General features: G+C 39.1%; 1 protein-coding gene across 2 annotated transcripts; it reads left to right on the top strand.

Annotated features, from left to right (window-relative positions):
* The first annotated feature begins 2,308 nt into the window (after positions 1-2,308).
* Positions 2,309-17,299, top strand: nmur1a (neuromedin U receptor 1a). Of its 2 annotated transcripts, XM_072572561.1 has the most exons (3): positions 2,309-2,852; positions 3,056-4,007; positions 11,146-17,299. In XM_072572561.1, the coding sequence occupies exons 2-3, from the start codon at positions 3,080-3,082 to the stop codon at positions 11,493-11,495; spliced, it is 1,278 nt and encodes a 425-aa protein (XP_072428662.1). In that variant the 5' UTR covers positions 2,309-2,852; positions 3,056-3,079; the 3' UTR covers positions 11,496-17,299. The 2 variants fall into 2 exon arrangements, with proteins under 2 accessions (XP_072428662.1, XP_072428661.1); XM_072572560.1 differs by having other exon boundaries at positions 2,309-4,007.
* The last annotated feature ends 8,026 nt before the right edge of the window (positions 17,300-25,325 follow it).

The following is a 25,325-nucleotide window of genomic DNA, read 5'->3' as shown; positions in this document are numbered from 1 at the left end:
TGGACATATTCTGTGACTTGATCTCCATGGCCTTTTGTAGTAGAAGAATGCTGTAATTTCACTAGCCTTTGAGTGAAAAAGTATTTCCTCATCTTGGTCCTAAAAGCGTATATGTATCTTGAGACTGTGACTCCTGGTTGTAAACACCTCACCTTCACTGCACCTGATCTGTGCAGCCCTATTAGAACTTTACACATTTCAATCAGAACCTCACATTATTTTAAGCTCTAGTGAATACAGTTCCAATCGAACAAACTTCTCTTCATTGGACAGTTCTGTCATCCCCAGTATCAGCCAAGTGAGCCTCCAATGAACCCCCTTATGGCAGCTAGATCTTTTTTGAGATAGGGAGACCAAACCTGCATGTAGTAATCCACATGTGATCTCACCAAGGGCTTTGTGTAACTGCAATAAAATATCCCTATTTTCTGAACTCAAATCCTCTTGCCATGAAAGCCAAAACATCATTTGCCTTCTTAATTGCTTGCTACACCTGCCTGTTTACTTTTATTGACTAGTGTACAATGACACCCAGATCCCTTTATGTATTCACATTTCTCAGTATATCATCATTTAAATAACACTCTGCCATTCTGTTTATTTTTAAATCAAAGTGTATCTTCTCATTTATTTGTAAATAAATGTGTTTGCCCACTCACTCAGCTTGTCTAAATTGTCTTGCAGCCTTCTTGCATCTATCAGACCATTCCTGCCCAGTTTTATGTCTTCAGAAAACTTGAAATTGTTGCATTTGGTTCCCTATATATCATGATAATAGGGACCCAAGCATTGATCCCTGCAGTAGATCACTAGCCACAGCCTGCCACTTGGAAAATGACTCATTTATTCCTACTCTGTTTTGTGACTGTCAACTGATTGCCAATCCATCCCAATATTTTACACCAAGTCCCATATGTTTTAGTTTTGCCATGAACATCTTATTTGAGACATTATCAAAAGCCTGCCAAAAATCCAAATACATCGCATCCACTTGTTCTCCTCTCTCTATTCTTCTCGTTACTTCCTCAAAAACTCCAGTAAATTTGTAAAGCATAATATTCCTTTCATAAACCTTTTGTCTTATCCAGTTCATGCTTTGCAAATGTTCTGTTATCACATATTTTATAATAATAGACTCCAGCATTTTCCTTTCTACTGATGCTAGGTCAACTGATCTTTAATTCTCTGTTTTTTTTCTCTCCCTCCTTTTCTGAACAGTGGGTTACATCTGTCACCCTCCAATCTGTAGGAGCTGCTTCAGAGTCGACAGAAATTTGGAAGATGACCACCAATCCATTCAGTAATTCCAGGGCCACTTGATTCCGTACACTGGGATGTCAATTATCAGGCCTTGGTGATTTGTTAGCTTTTGAGCCCATCTATTTCCTCAGCCATTTTTTTATATCAGTACTGATTTCCTTCAATTCCTCCCTTTTACTATATCTTTTGTAACATTTCTGGGAGCTTATTTGTGTCCTATTTTATCATAGCACTATTACAACATCTGAGTCCAAAAACAGTGAGGAGTTGGTGGGGTGAGTGTAGTTGGGGGGTGGGAGGGGGGGGGGGGGGGGGAATAATAGAAAGGAAAAATGCAATCACAATTTTCTTATGGATTGTGAGAATAGGGAGGAAGATTTGTTTTAAACTTGTCCATAAGAAAAATGCACTTAACTAGTATCAGTATTACAATATTCAAAACATCGATTTGACACAGCAATAATGCTATTATAATCACCAGCAATTTCGATTTGTAGATTTTATACAAAAAAAGCACCAATTGTGAATGTATTTGAGATTATCAAATCAAAGTCATCACGTTTCTTCCCAATGTTTCCACTCCTGTAAGGAACTCTAAACTGTGTAGCCTGCTGTTTTAAAGACACGAAGGTTACATATTTTAGACACAGGGAGGAAACGGGAAACTCATATTTTCAACATAAACATATGAAATACTAGCGGAGTCCTTCTTTAAAGATTTTCAAAGAAATGTTTATAAAATTATATTTAAGCTATTGATACAAAGGTTCTGGATCCTTACATTTCCTACTCCAGTGCTTGGCAGACCTCACAAGCCGAACACTAAGATAAAATAGAGAAATCCGGATGCTGGAAATGAGAAGCAAAAACAGAAATAGCTGGGGTAAAACAAACTCAGCAGGTGTAGCAGTATCTGAGGAGAGTCAACAGAGTTAATGGTTCGGGTCCAGAGCCCCTTCTTCAGAACAAACACTAAAGATGGTCAAATTAACACACATTTAAAATGTTGCGGGGCGATAGAGTGTGTATGTCTCTGACCTCAGAAAGGTCAGCTTTTGTTTAAAATGGAAAGCTCACTCTTTTCATAAAGGTCTCCCTTGCAGAAATCATCAGTTCAAATCAGTGCTGATCAATCCTCCGGGAATATCATTCGGAAGACTGCTTTGTTTCATTAATCCTTGTAGACGTCAGAAGTGATGCAAAGTTCTATGTCTTTATTTCAGCGGCAGTACCTCAAGGCTTTGGAACTACCTGGCGCAGCGGCTCATTGCGGCTCATTGCGGAGTGCCGTGCCCACTCCTCTCAGGAGCTGTTGCCCAGACTGCTGCTGAGTGCCCAAGAACGGACAGTGTGGAGTTTTCTGCCTGAAAATCAGCTCTCACGGACTGGAGACTGACGTCCAAACTCAAATCATAAAGGAAAACACAGTGCCGCTGATTACTGGAGCCAATTCAACTGATAACCAGGAGTAGGAATATTCAGATCTCAGCACAGACTCAGTTCATGCGGAAGCGGGGAAACAGAACTTTGCTGCTTTGAAAAAGCACGGAAATCTTCCGGTTTTGCAATCGTGAGTTGTTTCGTTATCAGTGGTGAGTCTTTACAGCATTTTTTCAGAAAGTAACAGTTTTAGCCAACTCAGGGCGAAGTCTCTACTCGAAATAAAACTAATGTAAAATATTCCCAGTTTTATGATACCGACCTCAGTTTGAAATAAGCGATAAAGTTGACGGGTTTAAAAATGATGACAACTTGATTTCAACATGTCTTCGAATATTCACTGACTTTCATTTAGTCTTGGACAGGAAGGAAGAGGATAATGCAACTGTCACCCAGTCAGGACCAATTCCCCCAAAACTGTTCTCAAATAGACTCCTTGAGGAATCGGAGCGCGTTTCTCCAAACGGTCTATCAGTACTTCTGCAACAAAACCTCCGGAGAGCAGAACTTCAGCGGGAGTAACACCATCCCGGAGGACTTTTTCATGAGCAAGGAGGAGCTGCTGCAGAAGTATCTGGGTCCCCGGCGGTCGTCCTTCTTTGGGCCGGTCTGTCTGATTTACCTTTGCATCTTTGTGGTCGGCGCATTCGGAAACGCTCTGACCTGCATCGTTATCGCGAAGCACAAAGTGATGAGAACCCCGACCAATTACTACTTATTCAGCCTCGCCATTTCCGATCTCTTGGTGCTGATTCTGGGCATGCCTTTGGAACTGTACGAAATGTGGAGGAATTACCCGTTTCTCCTCGGTCAAGCCGGGTGTCACTTTAAAACCTTTCTTTTTGAGATGGTTTGCTTTGCTTCAATACTAAATGTGACGGCCCTCAGCGTGGAGAGATACATCGCCGTCGTGCATCCCCTTAAGGCAAAGTATGTGGTGACCAGAACTCACGCCAAACGGGTCATTTTAACGGTGTGGCTGATCTCCCTCTGCTCAGCCATTCCCAACACCAGCCTCCACGGCATCTATTATCTGAGTACCCCGTTTGGGGAACACATTGAGGAGTCCGCTATCTGTATGCTGCTAAAGCCAGCCTGGATGTACAATCTCGTCATTCAGATCACTACAGTGCTGTTTTTCGTCGTCCCTATGATCATCATTAGTATGCTGTACTTACTGATTGGCTTGCAACTGAAACGGGAGAAGGTCATCTCCGACTTCAAGCCGGGATTGCGAAACGCCAATTATCAAACTGCCCGCATGGAGCAAGAGAAGGTTAGGAGGTGCCAAGTTACCAAAATGCTCAGTAAGTTTGAAATAAAAGAACAAACAATTCCCCCCCCCCCCCACCTTCTGCGAACAAAAGGGAGCAAGTCATTTGAAAGGACGGTATTCCTTATGTCCGCCGAGGTTTTCAGAAGAGTTTACTATTACCTCACACCTCTAGGAGTACGTTCCCTTAAAAATACATCAGGAACACTTCGTGGGGATATTGTAGTCTGAATGAATTAGAATGCTGATTTCCAAAATCAGTCACCACTGTGAGGTGATTTAAAAAAGAAATCTGGTGAGGCATTTTTCAGTGCACCAATGTAAGTTGACTTCTACATCATTCACACAGGTCCTTACAGCTGGAACAATGCTGTTGCAAATTGCGGGAAAAAATAGATAATGAGAAACCAAAAAGGTTGTAGAAACAGCGCGATGCAATGAGGGAAATCTGTACATTGTTCTGACAGGACTCCCGAGTGCGGTTCCTCAACTTGTCCCAGTTCCAGATGGGATCCCTCCAACCTGTTACACTCTCAGCTGAGGAGAGATGAGCCGGTTCCCCTTCCACTCAATCCCCTCCGTTGGTTGCAGCAAGGTTAATTTAAAAATGAATCTCCTCCCTTGTGGGTTCTTTTTTTCTCAGACGCAATATGTTTTAGAACAAGCCAAAGTGACTCACTCCTTAGGTTAACTCAAGAGAGAGAAAAAGCCTGGTTAAATTGGCTCCTGTCAACCATAAATCAATATGAGTCCGGGAGAGACGTATCCACAAGGGAAGGGACTCCTTTTTGAAGTGAACTTGGTTGCAACAAGGGGCTTGTTGAATAAACAAGGGTATGGTCCATCCTTCCTCACTCGGGAGTTTTACAGTTTGAGATATTCATCTGGAACTATTAACAAGTCAGGGAACCTCACCCAGGTCCCGCTCATAATAAATCGCGGGATCTTACTGTGATTTAAAACCACAGATAAAACATAAGATTTAAAATGATAAATTGCCACTTTAAAACCAATTGTTCAAATAAAACTGCGAAAAGCTTTTTTTGAGTTTGCATTTCTGCCGTATTGAAATGTCTGAGGTCTTGAAATGTCTGCGTTCAATGACTGTATATTCCTAGTAGAATTAGGGTTAGCTACTTTTGAAGGTTTAAATGTTTAGTCTCTTAAATAGTTAAAAGATCCAATGAGACACTCAAGGTTAGAGTTTTACGTTCAGTCAGAAACTCTAAAAAATTAACAGGGTGGCCAATGATTTACAGTTGAAAACTGTGAATAATGAGATTAATGACTATTAGTATTAGAGGGTAAAATTGGAGCAGAGGGAATTAGAACTTTAAGAAAAAGACAAATAACAGAGATGGACAGGACAGCAAAGAGCAAGGAGGGAGGAGAGTTTCAAGAAAATCCAACAGAAAAAAGAGTATGAATTAAGACAGCTCAAACTAAGAAACAGGAATCCTACTGGGTCCCATGAAGTCACTATTGACTGAGGTGTGAGGGTGAGGCAATTTACATTTAATCCCTAGCTTTGAGGAGGCAGAGGTTGAAACTTTCTTAGCGAACTTGACAGGGTAGACGCAAAAAGGATGTTTCCTCTTCTGGCAGAGTTTTGGACCAAAGGGCATAATCTCAGAATAAGGGGTTGCATATTTAAGGCAGAAATGAGGAGGAATTTCTTCTCTCAGAGGGTGATGAACCTATGGAATTCTTTACAGGAGGGAATTGTAGAGCCTGGGCCATTAAGTACATTCAAGTTGGAGACAGAATTTTAATCGGGAATCAATGGTTATGGAGAAAAGGCAGGTAAATAGAGTTGAGAATGATCAGATCAGCCATGATCTCATTGAACAGTGCAGCAGACTTGATAGACTGACTGACCTTCATCAGGGCTTTTGCCCGAAACGTCGATTTCACTGCTCGTTGGATGCTGCCTGAACTGCTGTGCTCTTTCAGCACCACTAATCCAGCATGACCTTCATCTGCTCCTATGTCTTAATATCAAAAGGTGGGGAGAGTGATCGGAAATTGAGCCCACATTGGAAAAAGGGAAATACTGGAAATCTTTCTGAGGATAGAAATTATAGTGTTCAGTTGAAAGGTAAGAAGCCTATGTATTTTAACTGATACAAGGCAGGGCATGTTCAGATCAATTGTTGAAAGCTATTAGAAAATCTAATGGGACTTATCAGGGCACATATAAAAGTGCAAAGAATGGGAGTCAGTCAGACAGCATATCAGGCAAGACTATGACTCAGACATCAACTGTGAATCCCTGTGAAGACATTCCTTAGAGTGTGAATGAGGTTAAAGAAATTCCTGAGATTTACGGGGATTTTGCATCTTGTGCAAGAACAGTCTCATTTTGACAGGGAGAGGCAAACAGCCTGCAGAGATACCAAGGAATACTGAGGCCAGTCAAACTCTGTTGCTGGGAAAAGGCATGACTTCCTACAACAGAGTACAGTTAAGTGCCAAGGTGCTGGAAGAATGGACTGACCGAGGATGCTTTTCCATCCCCCTTTACTGGGTGCAAATGGAGTGTGACCTTGTGTCAAGGTCAGTGATTGAGAAGCCATTCTCAATGTGCCTATGGATGGGATTGACTTGCTTCTCACCAATGGTGGGATCAAAGATAATAGAATACTCAGTGGTCTCTGAGAGGCCCTTTGAGGTCAGGGAGACCAAATAGCCTGCAGAGAAAAAGGCCTGACACTTTCTCTGCCAGGCATAAGTGAGGACTGCAGAAGCTGGAGATTAGAGACATCTGAGGAGCAGGAAAATTGACGTTTCAGGCAGAAGCCTTCCTGATGAACGGCTCCTGCTCGAAACATTGATTTTCCTGCTCCTCTGATGCTGCCTGACCTGCTGTGCATTTCCAGCACTACTCTAATCTTGACTTTCTCTGCCAGTGTGGTCATGCCAGCTATGGGTGGACAAGCTCAGTTATTAGAGGCTGAAGAAGAATTGCAATTGAAAGATTCTCTGGTCTGATTATCCAAAACAGTATTTTTCAGGAGTCTAAAAGACCTTGAGGAGTAAATAAATAGAACTTCCTTACTAGCAATCTAACAGTTGGCCCACTGGCTCAGACTGTTCACACTCAATCTGATGCAGAAGCAATCTCAAAAAGTTGCGATATTAAAAGCGAGCCAACATTGTGACAAATAGCCCAGAATATCCTGTCTGTAAAAAGAAAAATAAATCCAATCTGGTCATTTACTGTTTCATCAGTTTACTCTCAATTATTAGCAAAGTGTTATAAGGTGTTATTAATGGCACTCTCAAGAAACACCTACTCACAAATAACCAAAACTGAGCCTTATTGAGCAGGTTATGTCAAGTTCATCAAGTTCCAGACTTCATCAGCATCTTGGTCCAAATATAAACAAAATAGTTGAGTTCCATGATAAGGTAAAGGTGGTAACCTTGAAATAAAGACGAGATTTGACCAAGTGAGGCATTAGCAGCACTAACAGAATTGAGGGCAATGGGAGTAAAGGAGAAAACTCTCCAGTGGTTGAAATCATATCTAGCACTAAGGATGAGGACAGTAATTGGCAATGAACCCAGCCTCAGGATATCATTTCAGAACTTCCCAAGGTAGTGGCCTGGGCCCAAACATCTTGAGTTGCTTCCATAATGATCATCTGTCATGAGATCAGAAGTCAGGACATTTATTGATAAATAGAAAATGCTTTAAACTTGCACCTTTCTTGAATTACCCAGGAGCACGGGGGAGCCTATACACTCCCTCTGCTTTTCCCTGACAACATCTTGACATTCAATGCCATTTGAAATTTGGTCTTCTTATGTCTGTCCCAATGAGGGGAAGATGAAATGTTCAGCAGTATGTTTCTCATTTCAGCAATACCTATTTCAGCTGTGTCCTATTAAGTATCAATCTGTTCCAGTTAGGAATTTCAGGAAGCTACTTGTGTCTCAGAGAACTATATTTGCAGGAAGTATCATCAGCTGCACCAGCTTGAGCTTGGAGTTTTGTTTTATTTAAGCAGCTCTATCAATTTGTCTTGACATTTACATCAATTTGTTTATGTAAATTTCTAGGTCCCTTTGTTTGTGCACAAAATTGTACCACTTTGTTTATATTATTTTCCCTATTAATCTTCTAAAATGCATCACTTTACAGTACTCTGCATTAATTTAAATTTGTCAACTTCACCAGACTGCTTCTATTCTCATCACTGTTTACTTCATTTGTAAGATTTGTATCACTCGCAATTGTTAAAATTGTGCCCTAAAATCTATGATGGGACCCTACACTGACCCTAGTGGTGTATCAATATCTTCACCAAAGAGGACAGTTGCCTATGTTTCCCTTTTCTTTCCAAACATTCCCTTAAATGTTGACAAGGAGCATTTTATGAACCACTGCCCTGAAGGACTTCAGACCTTCCGGGCCAAAGCACTCCAGGTTAAATCCACTGGGAAGATTTTCATATGCCAGCACATATCAAACAAAAGTTGAAGAAGCCTGTTCTAAAATGTTGCTTGTGCTGTCTGAGCTCTTAATAATTACCAATTAAATAATCTCACTTGTTTCAGCTTCATTAAGTAAAAGCTTTCATCTTTCGGTGATGTGTATTGTACCAATGAGGAACATGGCACAAAAGGGGATCTGCATCTCAGCCAGTTTAAATTCAGTGATCTGTTCAAACAATTGGTTTTCTGAAATGCATTTACTTTACCAATATCATACAGTATAAAAGCTGTAGACTGAACTTTGATGTTAGTTTTTTCAGTTTTATTATATGTCATTGTTGGTATGTCAATATATCTTTAATGGATAGAATATGTCAGTTCTGGATGTAAGTTTGCTCGCTGAGCTGCAAGGTTCATTTTCAGACGTTTCGTCACCATGCTAGCTAACATCATCAGTGAGCCTCCGGTGAAGCCAGAGTCAGTATATCTTTAGGAGACATACTAAAGATATCACTACTGTTCATAGCATGTGACTTGAGGGTTTAGAAATTAGAAATAGCATCTTAATTTGGATCATTTGAAGCATGACACATGACAAGAAACTTAACATGAGCCCAGACATTGATGTGCTAATAAATACAATATTTGTATATATCGTTGAACTCCTTAGCTGGCTGAGCTAATAAATTATCTTTTGGATTCAACACCATGCCATATCCACACCTAGTTTCTTATGTTACAGGGGAAAACATAACCATTGCCACATCAGGTAAAGTCACCAAAGAGGACATGGTTAGCAGTGATGGACTTCAATAAAAGTAATCCATGATCTCAGTGGTAGTTATTAGGAAAATTGATTGAAGATCTACTGAACAGCAGTTTTAGACTTCAGAGAATCTGGACAATTGGCTGCAACAGTTTCTGAGAGTACAGGAGGATTTTGTGTTAAGTTTCATGATCAGTGTGTGAATATACATTTAAGAGATATAGTACTCAATATACCTTTTGGAGACATACTAATGGCATCATCACTATATCCTGGCATGTGGCCTTAGGATATAAAGATTGCATATTTGAACTAAACGTGGATCACTTGAAGCATGGCATGCTAGAAGCAGCCTGCTGCTCTGTACAATTTAATCGCTTAATGTGAGCCCAGTCACTGATGTGCCTGTGAATGTATTATTGAGATAGATTAGTGAGCCGTAATAAATGTCCATTAGATTCTTCAACACCACGATATCCATGCCTGGTTTCTTGTGATGACAGATAGCTTAATCATTGCCACATTAGGTAAATTACATTATTGGAATCAAAACCCATAAGATTTATAAGTCTGGAATATAAAAGGTAGCAAATTGAATTCCTTTGTCTGTTATCTTAACAGAAGCCCTGTATCTTATTTTGATACAGAGGTTATAGAGTCAACAAGGCTACTTTGTATGTTAATATTCAAATAAATTGCTTTAAAATCTTTATACCACACAATAGCTGTGATGCCGATTTTAATACTGAGCCTGAAAACTAGAAATTCACAGGAAAAGTAATGGATGTGTTTGCCTTAGGAACCATAGCTTTAGCACCTGATGAATGCAAGCAGAAAATGCTGACTGATTAATGTTACTATTACTTCCTGTTGTGATTGGGAAGGAGCCAGAGGCAAAGAAATTCAGAGCTGCATTGTGCATTGAATTTTGATTGTCACAGAAAATGTTGTGCCAGCAGCTGTTTGCAGGAGGCAACATAACTTTCTGACAGCTCCTCTGGAAAGTGACTGTTCTTCTCAAAGTTCAGATACATATCGCCCTGGGTCTGTACTCTCTAAATAGGAACACAAGCAGTCCATTCAACCCCTCAGGCTCTTCTATTATTCTGTTAGTCCAGAACCGATCTAAATGATAACTCCATATATTGTCCTGGTTCTTGAGCCTTTAGACCCTTACCTATCATAAATTCTCCTTTTTACTTGACTTCTCCACCAGATGAAATAGTGTCTACCTAATCTATCAAATCCTGTAATCATTTTAAACACCTCAATTAAAGCACCCTTTAACTTTCTATGTTTAAAAAGATTAAAAACTAAGCTGTGCAATCTGTCCTCATAATGGTATCCATTTAGCCCAGTATTGTTCTGATTAATCTTCATGACATTCTCGTCCATTGTATCCTTATTGAGGAGCAATGCCCAGAACTTAATGCAGTACTTAGATGAGTTATATCAGAACATTGTGAATCTGAAACACATCTCCCAGTTTTTGTATTCTAGACTTCCTTTTGGATGGGAATGTGGATTCTTATGAGTGCACATATTTGTGGCTACCTGCTGAAAATGCAATTTATGGTTAAATTTATGGTTTCTGCATGTAATTCTCTTTCCCTACCCAATCAAATTTTGAGAAAGATCCTCAGATAAAAATGCACTTTCTTAAAGCCCTACAGCCCAACAGTATGGACAAGCACATGAAAATCCTTTCATTCTCTAACAACTGTTGTGAACCCCACAGAAATATCTCCCAAACCTCTGCAGTATCGCAAAAGAAAGCAGGTGAATGTCACTTTAAAAGTTCTGTAAGTGGTCGCTTCTTGACTCATTCAGCCCTCGTTTTAACGAAATTCAATGTTACTTTGTTACTTTTGGCCATTAAAACATTATAGTTACTTTGAATGATTGCAGCATTGCAAATTATTCCATTTTTAACTTTCGCACTGATGATTAAATTTGTCCTTTTCAGTTGTTCTGGTGATTGTGTTTGGAATCTGCTGGGCACCTTTTCACACAGATCGATTAATGTGGATTCTGATAAACAACTGGACTGAAGAACTGCACAGGTTGTATCAGTGTGTACATATTGTCTCCGGTGTATTCTTCTATTTAAGCTCTGCAGTCAATCCCATTCTCTACAACCTCATGTCAACTCGATTCAGAGAGATGTTTAAAGAAGTGATGTGTAGCCGAAAATTCCAAGGTTCCAAACCTGGATGGTATTCTGCCAGTGTAACCCGCATGACAACCCGCAGCACTGCATTGGAATCTAGTCCCTGTAATGGGATACCATTGTCTGATATTGAAGACTATGAATAATATCTTGAATGTGGAATGTGGATACAAGTTAAACTTAATTGACTGGATTATGTAATGTTATGGCCATTTTGTGACCATTCTAAATTGTTGATTTTATTCACATTGTGTACTATGTCTTTAACTATGATTAAGTTTTTTTTTTACAAAGTTCTCAACTATATATCTAAAGAAGTGAGTTTTGCATTTTAAAAACTTTCGGTCCATAGGACATCCCCTTTCCTGATCCTATCCTTTTTATCTGAAAGGATAAAAAAAACTTTGCAAAAAGTCACTGCAGTCTCTTTAGAGAACAAACCTGCAATCTCTACTACCCAGATGGACCACAACAGCAGATCCATGGGAGTACTGCCTCTTGCAAGATCTCCTCCAAGGCATAATTAATCGGGCTTGGAACTTTATCACTATTTGTTCAATGTAGTTGGTTCCAAATCATGGAACTACTTTTCATGACGTTTTCTTAACACCCCCTCTCCCATGAACTACAATAGTTCAAGGAAGCCGTTCACTACCACCTTCTAAAGGATGTTTTGTGATGGGCAATAGATGCTGCTCTTTGTCAGGAACTTCCACATCCTGTGAATATCAGAAAAACATATAGAGACTGTAAACGTCTTTTGTAGGTCTTGAAGTAAGTTATTGCTCAGGCCTAAGGCAGCTGTTGAAAAACTACATCTATGAGGAAGCAATCACAGCTACTACGGCTCTTTCATATTGAAGATTTTGGTAGTGAAGTTGATCTTATCCAGCAGAGCGAAATGCACTAAAAATTAATCAAAACAGATTTATAACTTCTTGAAAATCAGCTTGGTGTAAACTGGCTTACTGATTCCTAGTGTATGTTTGCACTATGAGCAAAATGCAGTTTAAATTAACCTCATTAATCTTTTGCTATCATTCCAATTTATGGTAAAGAGATGTACTGGGGATTTCCACAAGAGCAGACTCAAATTGAAGAAAGTGTCATACTGAACAATCATGGGACACTTCTGAACAATTAGCTTTAGAGAGCTATGAGCAGAAGCCTTATCAGCGATGACCTGTCAACATAGCGAAGGCTGATACATGGTATGTGATTACCTGCAAAGTGAAAAATGGAGAAAGTGACCTCAGAATAAATCGGTACAAACATGCTGTTGATGTGTATAGATATTTTCCCATATAACATGTCAATGGTGGACTGAAGCACGCACCCCCACAGGAAAAAGAATCAAAATGCTGCCAATTGAAAACCAACTTTAATGTTCTAAACTGAGATGAAGTCTCTCATCTGTGAGCTTTTACAAGAAATTATCGTCTTGGTTAAGATTAGCTGTCAAGTCTTTCTCCTCTTATGCTAGTATTTTGGCAAAAACCATATAAGCAATTTTTTTTTGGAAGAACTGATGATTATTTATCTCATGCAATTGCCCCAAGTACTAGAAGTGATCTATTTACAATTTCCAGCATGTAGCCTAAATTCATAAATCAAGATACATTTCCCACGTCACTCACATCTATGGATTAATTTGGATTTACCATTATATGGATTTTATATATTAGGCTTTACTTAGTTTACTTTAGTCTGTTCCCTCTGAAAAATATCAATCATTCACCAAAGCAAGTCAATTAGAAGTGAGATTAGGCTAGTTGGACTTGATATAATGTAATAAAACAAAGAAGTGTTGATTCTGGAAATCTGAAACAAAAACAGAAAATGCTGGAGGAACTCTGCAGATCTGACAATATCTGTCGAGAGAACAGTTCTGACAAAGGGTCACTGGACTCATAACATTAACTCTGCTTCCATCTTTACACCTGCTCCTGAGTTTCTCCAACATTATAACATAACCTTTCTGTGTGAAGACCAGAGATATATTGTGAGCTGAATTGACCATACAACGTACAGAAACACATTGCGTAAATCATTTGGTCTTTCCTATCAAGTTTGCTGCCCAAAGGCAAGCCTGATCCATTGTGCTATGACCTCCAGCATACGTAGACAAGGAGGTAGGTGTGAACTCCATCCCAGTCAGAACAGATATCATACTCTGTGCACTTCGAACTAGTCTGATGCATAGTGGCCATCCAACCAATTGAGCCAGCCAGCACTCAAAGATTTCAAGTGTTGTGACAACATACACTTTTACATGTTGGTTCTATCAAAGAGCTGGAGAATTTATGGTAGAGGCTCGGATTTCTTTGTATTTCATGACTGTCCAGGAAACTCTTCTGCCTTACTGTCTGCCATGTTAGAAGGAGTCACAACTTGTTTGGCTGCAATATGCACACACCACTTTTGGGCACCCAGTCCTGGAGTGGCACTAAGACGTTGTTGAAGTGATGATTTATTTCACAAGTGCTCTACTGCCTGCTTTGTTAACATGTTAGCTCATTTAGATCAAAATATGATTTGACGCAACAGTGAAATTGCGGTAAGTCAAATTAGTATAAACTGAATAAAAATCAAAAGAATTGTGGATGCTGTAAATCAGAAGCAAAAACAGAAATTGCTGGAAAAGCTCAGCAGGTCTGGCAGCATCCGTGGACAGAAATCAGAGTTAGCGTTTTGGGTCCAGTGACCCTTCCTCAGAACGGTGGATAAACTGAACTCTGATTGTGGTGAAACTGTTAACCATTCCTGCAGATAGAATATCAAATCCAGGAAAAGGATGTGCATTGGAAGCCAAAGTTCTGGACTGGTAGCTGCACTAACCAAATTTGTAAAGATTTGTCTTGGGACTGCACTGACCAATTGGAGCAAGGCTACGCTGTGTTGAAGCGGAAAACGATGAAGTAGCCTACAGCAATGGCTGCAAAATGCTCTCACTCGTGTTCTGATTGTGCATGCACAATGAGACATTTTTAGCATGGATGAAACTAAACTGTTTCACTGTCTTTTACCAGTTCACTACTTAATGTTTAACAATTAAATATGTAACAGTGGAAGCAAAATAGTGAATGTGTAACAGTTGTGGTCTGCACCAACCTGGATGACACTGAAAAGCTGCTGCTGCTGGTAATGGAAAATTCAAGATACGGTGCAGTTTTGCCAATGGCTAAACACCATCCATGCAGTGTGAGGCGAACAAAACTTGGATGACCTCTAGAAATTGAAGCATGGATCAGGAAAGTGAGCAAAATGCATCAAAGGAAGAGAAGGAATATTATCAAACTGTTGACTCTAAAGAGTTTGATGAATGTCTGTCTGCTCATTCAGTTGAATCTCTGAAGTCATACAGAAGATCTAGAACTTCACACTGTAGCAGGAAAACATGTTGAACTGTATGACAACACGGCATATTTGCCTGAAGACAGCACACTAAAGAGGTGAAAATTACTGAGTCTTTCTAATGCTAACTCCCAACATTACTCAATGGCTTTTATTGTACAAGATCAGGTATGAACAAATTGAAAAATAAAGACATTTGTCTGTACCTGTCTTTATATGTCAGCTGAGTTTGAATTTAATAGTTTTAATAAGCCACTCCAGTAATCTAATCTAATCAATTACTGTGAATGGAGAAGTCCCAAATGGTTTTAGATTATTGAAATCAATAAAGTCAAATAATAACTGGACTGATAGAGTGTGTAATAAATATGTAACAATAAATATTAAATCATAAGTGTGAAATGCAGATAAATGGAGAGAGGAGAAAACACAAAGATTAAAGCAAAATAAGTAAAATTACAAATAAATTGTAAAATTGGTGTTACAAGTTCACTTCTATAAAACTAAAAATCAAGAGAATTAAAATGGACTGCCTACTTGCTATCATCATTGTACACAATCACATCATTATCAAAATTCAGGCAAAGCATTGTGGATGCTGGCAATCTGAAAACACAGACCGTGTTGGAGAAACTCAGCAGACCTGAGAGCATCTGTGGAAAGGAAAGCAGAGTTAATGTTTTATGTTCAGTATGCCACCTTTGCATTGTCAAAGAGCCATATTGAACCCAAAACATTAATTCTTTTTCTCTAAAGTCAGACCGAGTCCTATTTTCTTAAAGGTTTTACATGGTTTAGCAATATGGACTTCAGTAAGGCGTTTGACAAGGTTCCACATGGGAGACTGATTAGCAAGGTTCGATCTCATGGAATAAAGGGAGAACTAGCCATTTGGATACAGAACTAGCTCAAAGGTAGAAGACAGAGGGTGGTGGTGGAGGGTTGCTTTTCAGACTGGAGGACCAGTGGAGTGCCACAAGGATCGGTGCTGGGTCCTCTATTTTTTGTCACTTACATAAACGATTTGGATGCGAGCATAAGAGGTACAGTTAATAAGTTTGCAGATGACACCAAAATTTGAGGTGTAAAGGACAGCGAAGAGGGTTGCCTCAGATTAAAACAGGATCTGGACCAGATGGGCCAATGGGCTGAGAAGTGGCAGATGGAGTTTAATTCAGATAAATGCGAAGTGCTGCATTTTGGGAAAGCAAATCTTAGCAGGACTTAGACACTTAATGGTAAGGTCCTAGGGAGTGTTGCTGAACAAAGAGACCTTGGAGTGCAGGTACATAGCTCCTTGAAAGTGGGGTGGCAGGTAGATAGGATATTGAAAAAGGCGTTTGGTATGCTTTCCTTTATTGGTCAGAGTAGAGAGTACAGGAGTTGGGAGGTCATGTTGCGGCTGTACAGGACATTGGTTAGGCCACTGTTGGAATATTGCATGCAATTCTGGTCTCCTTCCTATCGGAAATATGTTGTGAAACTTGAAAGGGTTCAGAAAAGATTTACAAGGATGTTGCTGGGGTTGGAGGATTTGAGCTACAGGGAGAGGCTGAACAGGCTGGGGCTGTTTTCCCTGGAGCATTGGAGGCTGAGGGGTGACCTTGTAGAGGTTTACAAAATTATGAGGGGCATGGATAGGATAAATAGACAAGGTCTTTTCCCTGGGGTGGGGAGTCCAGAACTAGAGGGCATAGGTTTAGGGTGAGAGGGTAAGAATACAAAAGAGACCTAAGGGGCAACCTTTTCACACTGAGGGTGGTACATGTATGGAATGAGCTGCCAGAGGATGTGGTGGAGGTTGGTACAATTGTAATATTTAAGAGGCATTTGGATGGGTATATGAATAGGAAGGGTTTGGGGGGATATGGGCCGGGTGCTGGCAGGTGGGACTAGATTGGGTCGGGATATCTGGTCGGCGTGGATGGGTTGGACCGAAGGGTCTGTTTCCATGCTGTACATCTCTATGACTATATGACTCTTTGAGGTAATAAATCTGACATTTGATTAGTTTAATTACTGGAGCAGTTTGATTTTCCTGTGACTCACAGCTGTCCAGGATTGAAACATAAAGAAGTGTGAAAACACCAAAGGCATACCTATTAAAGTTTCAATACATTGTTCATTTGTCAGTGAGTTATTATTAATACCATATAAATTGCAGCTCTTTGGTAATTGGCTTTAATTAATGTGCTTTAATGTGTTTAAATGTGCCTATAAGCAGAAGTTTTTCAATTACCTCTAAAAGAACTATCTTATATTTAGCTTATAAAAACAACTATTATTTTTGTCTCTGTTTAAAACCAGAATTTGCAGTTTTGATATTGTACACTCTTCCATATTAAATGTTTACTTAAATGTCAATGTTATCAAATTTCCTAAAAATATCCTTTTGGTTTCAGACTGCGAACTTGGACAACTATTGTAGTGAACAGTACTTTCTTCATTGTAATCCACACTATGATAGTGCATGAAGAGAAATAGTTGGCTTGTTTCATTGCACAATCTCAGTATTGTTGTCTGGTTTCTGTGAATTAAACTTTCAAAAGACTTGTCGTGTTTCCAAAAGTATAAGCGTGAATTGTGAATATGTTCCAGTGCCTTTAAGTAAAATCAAAGTTGTTTAAAATTATCACAGCTTGAAGTGTTTTTTATTGAACAATGTTCTGCAATGATAATTATCTATAATTAGCAGATAAAGGTCTGATTTGGAAAATGCTGACGGTGTGATGTCGATCACAGGTACTCAGGAAACAGTTTAAAAAGCTGATGGACAGGGATAACTAACTTCAGAATGAAATTTTCAGCCCACTTTGTGTAGCAAAATTGTAATAGTAAAGATAAATTGATAACTGCACAACAAAATTACTTGCAGCTTTCATGTTGGGACTTAATAATGCTGAAAGGTATTTGTCCATGACCAGTAACAATGAAGAAAGGCTTACATTTATATCACCTTTCTTGACTTTGGGGCATCCTGAATAATACTCTGCAGTTTTGCAGTGTAGTCTAATGTAGTAATGTAGCAGTTATTTGTCCACAACAAACTTCCATAAACAACAATGAAAAAGGTGACTAGATCTTGTTTTAGCTGTTGGTCAAGGATTACTGTTGGCTAAGACAGAATGAAAACATTTCTACTCTTCATATATTAATGACTCGGATGAGGAAAGTGAACGTACAATAGCCAAGTTTGGAGATGACACAAAAACAGGTGGAAGAGTTGAAGATGACAAGAGTCTGCAGAGGCATATAAACAGGTTAACTGAGTTGGGAAAATCTTGCCAGGTGGAATATAATGTGGGAAAATGTGAGGTTATGCACTTTGGCGGCTGGAATAGAGGAAATGATTTTTTTAAGTGGAGAACAACTGTAGAAAGTTACAGAACAAAGGAATTTGGGAACCCTCAAACATGAATCACAAAAAGCTAGCTTTTAATTTTAGTGCAGAATAAGAAGAGGAAATGGAATCATGGTCTCGATTTTAAAGAGAATGAAGTATAAAAGTAGGGAGGTTTTGCTAAAACTACTCAAGGCACTAGTCAGGCCACAGCTGGCATAATGTGAACAGTTTTTGTTCCCTTATCTAAGGACAGATGTACTTTCATTGGAGGCAGTCCAGAGAAGGTTCACTAGTTTGATATCGGGTATGTCGGGACTATTTTATGACGAGAGTTTGAGTATATTGAGCCTGCACTCATTACAATTCAGTAGGATTATAAGAGACCTTATTGAAACTCTTAGGGGACTTGACAGAGTAGATGCAGAAAGGTTTCCCCTTGTGGGAGAATGTAGGAGCAGGTAAATTCGGAATAAGGGGATCTAGGGCAGGGATGAGGAGAAATTCCTTCTCATTGAGGGTAGTGAAATTATGGAATTGTTTGCCTCAGAAGACTGTGGAATTTGGATCATTAAATACATTCAAACTGAGTTAGATTTTTAATCAGTAAGGGAATCTAGGATTGTGGGGAAAAGGCAGGAAAGTGGAGTTGAAGGTTAGCAGATCAGCCATGATTTCATTGAATCATAGAGCAGACTCAATGAGCTCAACAGCCCACTTCTGCTCCTATGTCTTATAGTTTTCTAACTCATTCACAGAAGCACCGTTAATTTACATGCCCTGGCCAATGTCATAAGCATGTCCCTCAAAGCTATATTGCCTACTAACTGTGAGACATAACACAACATTCAAGTGAAAAAAAATCTTGAAGAGATTTATAGGCATCTATTTTCAGTTCAATAAGCATACAAATAGCTAATACAGAGTTAAACAAGATTCAGTGCATAATTCAATACATTTAGTAGGTTTAATAACACATCCTGATTGGATGATCATGTACACATCAGGAGAGAGATATGTTATTCTCAATTGCTCTTGGTGAAGAAATTTCTGCAGTTATTGTCACTCAACATCACCACATAATTGTTGTTGCTGCTGTTTTCCTCCTCACTCTCTCTGTAAATGATGGCATATTGTATATTGGTTTAAACTGGCTTCGTGATGTAGTGTCATGATTTGTAATAACATCATATCATCTGGGCTATTTGTGTGTTTTAGAAACCTTTGCTAATCTTCAGATATTTGTGACTAGATTTCTGATTTACACTCGCTGTCTGGTATGAAGTCATGGTAGTTCTCCACTGACTTGCTGGGCACAGATCTCCTTCATTCTCTTTGTCTTTTAAGAAGAAAGTCCTGTAGCTCTTTAATTCTCACCACCATGATGAGTTGAAAAGTGTTGAAAAATCATGTTGCAGATGGTAAGTTTTAAACATCAACACTGTATATGCCAAAAAGCCAGATTGACACAACCTGGAAGGCAAAATCATATAGGAACTAATGCCAACATATTATCACTATGCATTCTATAAGGCATGTACCCCAACATGTGAAGCTTCATTGTAAACCTACAAGAAAGCATTTTAAATTTTAAAAAGGAGTATGAATTGCCCATTTACAAGGTCCCCTTGAATTCCCAAAGTCTTCTATCTCATAAATACCGGTATGCCAGCAGAGGCAGGACTACTGTTCTGCACAGATCTAAGCTTAGTAACTACTAAGATTCAAACCAGACTCATCATGGTGGTGTGGAGAAAGTGAGGACTGCAGATGCTGGAGACCAGAGTTGAAAAGTGTGGTGCTGGAAAAGCGCAGCAGGCCAGGCAGCATCTGGGGAGCAGGAGAATCGATGTTTCGGGCATAAGCCCTTCTTCCTTACCTTGTACCTTCCTTACTTACCTTGTACCATTGTCATGATTAGATTAGATTAGATTAGATTAGATTAGATTATTTACAGTGTGGAAACAGGCCTTTCGGCTCAACAAGTCCACACCGCCCCACCGAAGCGTAACCCACCCATACCCCTACATCTACATCTACATCTACCCCTTACCTAACACTACGGGCAATTTAGCATGGCCAATTCACCTGACCTGCACATCATGGTGTGGTAGATTAACAATAAGAAAATCATCACATATTTGATGTTGGCTTCCCACTATGACCTTATGCTGATACCCATTTCTTAGCAAGGTATCAATGGTATGGTCCTTTCTCTTGCCTAGAAGATCTTTCCAAAAGGGCTTATTTTGATGTAGAGCTAATTAATAATTCAATTCGCACCTATTCAGAGAAATCACACCCATGCCCTTTGCTGTGGCATGTTGTGACAAATTCATCCAAACTTACCATCTGCAACATGATTTGGAGAATGTTAATCTGAAAATTGTTTCTTACCTTAAACTCATCTTCAAATATTGTCCTCTGAAAGACTGAATGCATTTATTCTGTGAAACCTGTCCTTGTCACTAACAAATAAACTTTCAGCAATCTCCTCTTCGGACCATTTATTGTTTGATCAGTGAAATACACTTGCATATATATTGCTCAAAAAGCTGGAACTCACTGAAGGTGTCACTCATTGCCTAATTAATTATTAAATGTTGGCCTTCTATCTCTTGTTGAATGTCTATACTTTCTTTATAAAAATTGAAATATAGTGCAGAGAATATTTGTTCCTTCATTTTACTTCGTTTGCCATTGAGCCCTTTTTTTTCTTCTATTTTCTTTATTTTGCAATATTATAATCCATTTATTATGTAAAATATTGTGCAGCTATATGTTTAAGAGATACAAGCCAGTAGTAAAAGGATTCAGCCTCACCACAGGAAATTCACGCTAAATAAGGAGCAATGATGCCAAACAAGCTTTGGCACCAAATCTAAAAAAAAACTTCTTCCCACTTTTCTCCCATATTCTTTGACCTCTTTAGCCCCAAGTGCTGGCTCCAACTCCTTGAAACCAAAATAAACAATATTGTTTTGGCTTCAACTATTTCCTATGGTAGCAAAGGGAAAAAATATCTTCCCATTCCAGTTCTAAGTGTTAGTCTTTATCCTTAGTTTGTGACTCCTTGTTCTGTACTCCCCTGCCACTGGGAACATCCCTTCTGCATAAACCCTGTCTAGTCTTGTTGGAATTTTATAGGATTCCATGAAATCCCTCCTCATTCTTCTGAACACTAGTGAATATAATCCTAACCAATTCAATCTCTGCTCATATGTCAGTCCTGCCATTCCAGGAATTAGTCAGGTAAACCTTCACTGCACTCCCTCTAGAGCAAGAGTATCCTTCCTCAGATAAGACCAAAATTGCACACAATATTCCTGGTGCGGTCTCATCAGGGTCCTATATAACTGCAGCAAGACATCCTTGCTCCTGTACTTGAGTTTTCTCGCTATGAAGGACACCAAGCCATTTGCCTTCTTTACTGCCTGCTGCACTTGCATGCTTACCTTCAGAGCTAGTGTAGAGAACAACCAGGTCACATTGCAAATTCCTCTCTCACAATTTATAGCCATTCAGATATTAATCCAATTTCCTGTTTTGGCTTCCAAAATCACAATTACAATCAATTACAAGCTCAAGAACTCAAAGCAGTGCCAACCTGAAATGTTAATTGCCTCCAAGTGCTCTATCAGCCTGTCACATTCCAGATTCAGCCTGATGGAAGCTGAGACCTTTATACCATCATGTCTCATGCCATGACATGATGATAACATCATGAGCATGTTCTGTAAAGCTATGTTGCACACTGGCTGTCAGACATAACACAGTAGAGTGGTCAGTAGGGGTGAGGGGGCAAGGGAGGAGATAGGGGTGAGGTGAGGGAACAGTAACAAAGTGGGAAGAGAGAGAGTGAGGCAAAAGGAAGAAGAGAATGCAAAATGAAATGTGGACGAATGAAAGGGAAGGAAGCTAAGAGAGAGGAGGAGGAAAAAGGGGGGTGGGGGAGGGAAGGAAAACAAAGGGAAAAGGGAAAGGAATTGTGGAATAGCATTTGGCAGGTGGGAATGGGGTAGAAGATCGTAAGGCTTTTTAATGCTGAAAGCATGTTTACCTCGAAACCAGCAGCTCTGCATTGGAGTCACATCTCTTAAATATGGAACATCAAAGAATTCAGTTTTCAAGAAACCTGATTTCCAACAATGGCACAATTCTTGAAAATGAAGATGAGATAAAAGACAAAATGTCCAGTTTGCCATTTGAGTCTTATTTGAGTCAGAGGAAGAAAGTTTGCCATCAATTATCTGCCACATCATAGCCACTGCTCAGTTTCCTCTTTATGCCAAATGAATATGCAGGAGCTGTACTTAATTCCTGCCAGCCTACATGAAACAGTTATCACAAAACATACTGGAAAGGAAGCATAGCTGATTTACAACTCCTTCTGGCATTGCAATGCTCTCGTAATAAATGCGAAGTATTACACAGAATAATGTAAAGTAAACTCAGTTATAAATACAGAAAACAAAGTAAACTTGGTAGGTATGTGTGTGTGTGTGTGTGTCAGAGAGAGAGAGAAAGATGGTCATGGAGAATCAATTGGTCATTCCTTGAGTACTATAAACAAAATAATTCTCCCTTTCTCAGCCAGACAGCAATGAGCCTTCCATTACATTTGGCAAGGAACTGGGACTCCCATGGTCTGTTCAGCCTAGCCCATTATATTGGAGAGTGCAGCATCAAACAAGGAGTTTTCCCCACCCTGTTTCATCAGACTAGTTTTATCCTCAGTTCTCCTTTTTCTCCTCCCAAAGGATTTTGTCTGTGCTGGGGTATAGTTCCACAGTAACTGGTGTCAACGTCCATATGTACACAGCTCTAAGTGTATAGATAGCATATCAACAGCAGAGAATTGAAGCATGTTTTAAATACCAGCACAACAACAGTTCTGCTCTGAAAGATATGAAGACTTGATTTTATTGTTTCCCACGCAGCTCCACACAGTACCTCTTCATAGAATTGCTAAGAGCTCATGAATCTAATAATGTTGCTCTGTTTGTAGCAAGGCATCATCAACACCAAAATGTGTGAGACAATGCATAATGTGGTTGGGCGATGTTGAGAAAATCCTGGACACATACACATGAGTATCTTGACAGACATTTCAATTGTCCCCTCTGCCCATAAAGAATTCAGCCCCCGCCTTTCAAAAGATTACAAGATCTGAGCTCATGTCCAGCATACAGAAAACCACCTGTGATTTTTTTTCTCAATTATGCCTGTCCCTAGTGCCATCACAATTTAGTTTAATCTTTCTGTAGATCATACATTTTGAAATCATGCTGTCAGTTCCATGCACTGTGCTATCTCTGATCAACATCTGTCCTTTTAATCACAAAAAAAACTCTACACCTTTAATCATTATAATTACTATAGGTTCATACTCAGTGCATCCTGTCTGTGAAGAATAGAACACAAATGGAATGAAATGATAAATTTTATGGTGATTCACTGTTCAAACTGTAACATATTTTTCAGATGGCACAAAATATCATTGAAATTTTTGTGCTATTGGCTCCTCATTCATCTATATATTTATGCTTACAGTAACATCTATATTATCCAAACAGTAACATGTTAAAGCAGGTGCACAATCTATTTCAACATACTAATTAAAGAGGAACATTTAAAGTTCCTCTGCATTTTTATACTGGTAGTTTATACATTCTCACCAGATTGAGATAGAGTCAGAGATGTACAGCATGGAAACAGACCCTTAGATCTAACTTGTCTGTGCCAACCAAATACCCTCAATTAATCTCCTCCCATTTGCCAGCAATTGGCCCTTTAAACAGAACCTGGAATAACAGATCAATATTGAAAAAGGAACAGATTTCTTTATATGGGTAACAACAGCCTGTGGACGAGCAACATCACTCTTTTCTGACTGAGCTAAAGATATCACCCGAGACAAATGCTAGTAACAGAGAGGAAGAAACAAACTAACTTTCTTTGCATCATTTAGGTTAATGCACAACCCTTTAGTAATCACTGCTGATCTGCTGGAAAATGCAATATGATAATTGTGAAAAATTTGAACACTCATATTATGATTTCTTGCACGTTTCCATATGCTTGGGATCTTTAACTGTTAGGCAGATAGCAAAAGCCTTCAGGCACACAATGGTTTTAAACATTCCACAGTCAAAACATGCAATTTCCTTAATGGATGAAGGTGAATAGAGAGACAGATTTGTCATGCTACACTAAACACATTGGAATATAATTCTTCCAGCTGGAGATGTAATTCCTCAGTTAGAATAGAAGCTATTTCACAGTGGATTAATTCTACCTCTCTGAGATGTTGTATACAGCCAGGATGAGAGGAGGATGCACAAGTTCAAAGATTAAAGGGCAAATATCTTGAAAGGGTTCTAATACAGCCCTAAAGCCCCTACACAACATTTGATACTGAGATCCTTGTTAATTGTCTGGTCACTTCCATCCCAAGTGATAATGCTGTCTGACACCAGGATCCCTATTGCCTTCATTAACTTCTACCATTTGATTGCAATTGCGATCTTCACTTTTGCCAATCCACCTCAGTGATAATTCTGCAAATTTCTAAAGCTGCAGCTACTAATTTGCTTTCACAAAGCATTTCTGAAGCAGGCAAACAATGGCATTTTATATACAGAAGTTCATATATAGAAATGCCATAGTGAAGATGAAATTCTAATTGTGCTGCTAATTAGCGCAGAATATCTAGTCCAGTGATGTTGGAAGTGAACAGGCCAAGTTCTATATTATATCCTATATGCTCATCATAAATTTCAGAGACATAATTTATGGCCACAGAGATCCACACTTAGCAGAGTTGCTAATATGCCAGCTGTCATAAGGAAAACAAAATTCCATTTATAATATTTTGGAAGTTGTTTAAATTAGGTTTGTGAAGTAAATAGTATTTTATGGAATGTAGATATTAATATAAATAATACAGAACAGTGAGCCAAAGAAATCACTGCAGCAACTGGAGGAACTCATGCTTAAATCTGAGAGTCACTTGGATCATTTCCTCTGGATGTGGTATATTTTAAATATGTGAAGTTTCAATTAAAAGAAAGACTGGTTTGTGGTTGTGAAGACATATGTTCTAAGTAATGCAAATTTCAAATAAATATAGCTGTAATAAATAATTCAACACTCAACAAAGTGCCTGTTGTATCAATTTTTATGACTCTAGCAGTTAACCTGAAACTAGAAACCTAGAGCTGAAACTTTTCCAACATAAAGGAACAAAAACATTCATCAGAATCTATCAATTTATTAGAAA

Source organism: Chiloscyllium punctatum, chromosome 6 (assembly GCF_047496795.1).
Source record: "Chiloscyllium punctatum isolate Juve2018m chromosome 6, sChiPun1.3, whole genome shotgun sequence".
Classification (NCBI taxonomy): Eukaryota; Metazoa; Chordata; class Chondrichthyes; order Orectolobiformes; family Hemiscylliidae; genus Chiloscyllium; species Chiloscyllium punctatum.
The sequence above is the reverse complement of the archived record's forward strand: the minus strand, read 5'-3'. Positions and strand labels throughout refer to the sequence as shown.

Coding starts and splice junctions, on each gene's coding strand:
- nmur1a (XM_072572561.1), top strand. CDS start 3,080: ATGCAACTGTCACCCAGTCAGGACCAATTCCCCCAAAACTGTTCTCAA. Junction 4,008..11,145: donor CCAAGTTACCAAAATGCTCA/GTAAGTTTGAAA, acceptor TGTCCTTTTCAG/TTGTTCTGGTGATTGTGTTT.